The sequence below is a fragment of the Halyomorpha halys genome, unplaced genomic scaffold, assembly GCF_000696795.3.
Source record: "Halyomorpha halys isolate HHAL.00 unplaced genomic scaffold, Hhal_1.1 Scaffold2376.1, whole genome shotgun sequence".
In the NCBI taxonomy this organism is placed as follows: Eukaryota; Metazoa; Arthropoda; class Insecta; order Hemiptera; family Pentatomidae; genus Halyomorpha; species Halyomorpha halys.
The window spans coordinates 44,317-47,290 of NW_027113841.1; the positions used below are offsets into that span (position 1 = coordinate 44,317).

The window sequence follows — 2,974 nt, forward strand, 5'->3', positions numbered from 1 at the left end:
ATATTTAAATTTAACACTTAATTAATATGTCATAAATTTTAAAAACAATCTTTCAGTTTTTAAGAGTAGTCAGTATCAATAGTTAGTTGTTTTGTTTTCTTTGGTAAATGGTTTCTTAGTAATTTATTTATTTCACTATCGGTTAAACCGAGGTGCCGGTTAAGTCCACCAAAGCGGGTTTTTCTATGTTGTTGTTGTAGCATAGGTGAACATCACTGAACTTGTTCGAATTTGGCACTGCTGTTGTACAGCCTCAACTGGCTTGCTGTAGCATTAGTGATTGAGAATGAAGATATTGGTTCTCATAGAGTAACGGTTTACTCAATAAATGTGTAACGATGGAGATTTCCCCCCAATTTTAATAAACTGTCTCAAATATGACAAAATTGTTTTAAATAAATTGATGTATTTATTGTCTTAATGGTAATTTATTTATTAATTTAAAAGTTACTTTAAAAAAACAAAACAATATTATTATTTTAGCACAAACATTCGTACTGAAACCAAAATCATAAATATGTCAAACACAATTTTTATGATATTATCAATATTTTGTAAATACAATGCTTCAAAAATTTATTTCGAGTCATAGACACTAGAAATACCAAATTCAATTTTTTTGAACTGAATCCGAAAATTTCTTGCATATATTGAAGATAATTACTTCTTTTGTAAATTTGTAAGAGCAGTTAATATCTTACTTGAGAGAAATGTGTATTTTTTCGTTCGAGATTCTCAATTAAAGTAGCAATACATATAAATTTTCATTTCCATGAACTTCTGGCTAATCTTGGAATTGCATTTCATATGGTGGTATTTCAATTCTAAGAAGATTAAATCATGATTGAATTTTGTTTTCAAGTATAATAATAAAAGAATTAAGACGGAGTTTCGTTAGTTAGCCGAACGCCTCCAAATATATAAAAGATTCGTTCATTGATAACAAATTTTTATTTAACAAATTCTTATCAATGTGAGGGGTATAGACCTCTTTATATATTATATATTTGCTAGTAGAACTACTTTTCTAAATTATTCCTTCTAGGAGCGAAAACCCAATATTTGACGTATATTACAAAAATATTGCTTATGAACTACAATATTATCATCAATCCACGAGCATATAAATATATAAATAAATAAATCTATAAATAGTAAAACTTTATGTAACTCAATACTGTTCAAGAAGGGCAAAAGAGTTAGGACAGCTTTTGATGGTGGTCCCCATCCGTTTAGTTCTCTCAATTCCTTAAATAAACATCGTAGCCTGATTTTGTTACCCCTGTATAAACGTTTCCCTTATTGCCCCGAGCCCCTCCGAACGAGCCCTGATAACTTTCCAGCATATATTTACATAATTGAAGGACTCTAACCCCTGGATTATTTATTGTACGAGGTCGTGATACATTTATGAAGGCCTGAGGAATTTCGTTGTATAATTGTAGCAGTACGCAGGCGCTGGGGCAAGGATGTATGAACACCATACATCGCCCTAGTTATTACACGTTGAACAATGAATTGAAGATTTAAAAATTTTAAATAATTTATTTTTAATATTGTCGCTTTTCCTAAGACAGGTCAGCTTTCATTCAGGATCCCACAGTGAGATATGAAAGAAATGACCTTGACCAGGCAAGAAAGTTGATAGAGAAAATAAGGAAATTTATAATAAATGTATCTCTTTCAAGAGACTTCAACGTGATAGGCCTCTGGTTCGGAGCTCATAGAGCTTTACCAAACACAACTAGCAGCCTGGAGCTTTGTTATCAAGAAAGTGGCGAAAATGGTAGAACGAATAATTATGGACTCCCTGGAAATCATCCACCATCACATGCATGGTAACTAAAAGGATGGCGTTGTCTCAGTGGAGAGCTTGCATATATTGCACATTTTGTATCTAAATTATTTTATAAATCTATAATATTTCATATTTATTACATTTAACTTTTAGCTTAATATATTTATTTATTCATTTTAACTTTTAGGTTAATATATTTACTTATTCTATTTTATTTTTTATATACAAGTCTTAGAATGTTTTTTAATATCAATATATTGTATATGGGGACGACCATGTTAAGTTTTATATATATGTAATATATGTATGTATTTTTGATTTTACTATGTTTAAAATGCCTATATATTTTTTTATGCTTTTAACTTAATTTTTTTTTATGAGTGATGGAAAAAAAGAGAGAACATTTTTTAGAATTGAAATAATGGAAAAATTAAACATATTTAAATAACGATAAAAGGCTGGGAGAAAAAATTAAAATGTGTGCAGAAAGAAATAGTAAATAATAAATCATGAATAATTTTTGTACAAAATGCAGAAAATTTTGTAATGCAACGATTAAAAAAAAAATTATGCTATGACTATTTATATTAATAGGATTATAAAAAAAATTGTGCTTCCCTAGTTATAAGTATGATGTGTATGAGGCAACCCAACGAGTTTTTTTTTTTCGAGAGGTAACTTTAAGAAAAGGACTCAAACTTGGTCAAATTTAATCGACGACTCAAGACCAATAAGAAATAAGGAAAACCGGAATTATATTTAACAGAGGTTGTTTAAAAGAAGGTTTGATTTTTTTTTAAAAATTAAAAAAAAAATTTTAAAAATTAAAAAAACTTCCAGAGAAGATACCTGAGTTTTATACTTGTAAAATCCTAAGATTAAATTTTAATAACTTTGCGTGCTCATGTTTTTTAACAAGTGATCTTAATGATTCGGTTAATTCTATCATGGGTTTTACCCAGTCTAAATCCAAATTTATATTTTTATTAAAAAAATATTGGCGACATTTTTAATTTGGATTGTATTAGTAATAAGCTGTCTTAAAAGCTGGAGTTATTACCAAAATTAATAAATAAAATATTGTCGTATTACCACGCCAGGTAGTAATTAAACAAGGCAATTAGTCAATTAGTTCAATTATCTAGATTGGTTGAAATTTTAAAGGGCAATTTCATC

The 2,974-nt window shown here is 28.4% G+C and overlaps 1 protein-coding gene across 1 annotated transcript in view; it reads left to right on the plus strand.

Annotated features, from left to right (window-relative positions):
• Window positions 1-1,838, plus strand: part of LOC106691465 (uncharacterized) — a gene marked incomplete at both ends in the record, with an annotated part of 19,100 nt that extends 17,262 nt beyond the window's left edge. The window contains one exon of the mRNA XM_067051152.1: window positions 1,574-1,838. Within this exon, the coding sequence (XP_066907253.1) occupies window positions 1,574-1,838 (265 nt within the window). The remainder of the gene's footprint in view (window positions 1-1,573) is intronic.
• Between the last annotated feature and the right edge of the window lie 1,136 nt (window positions 1,839-2,974).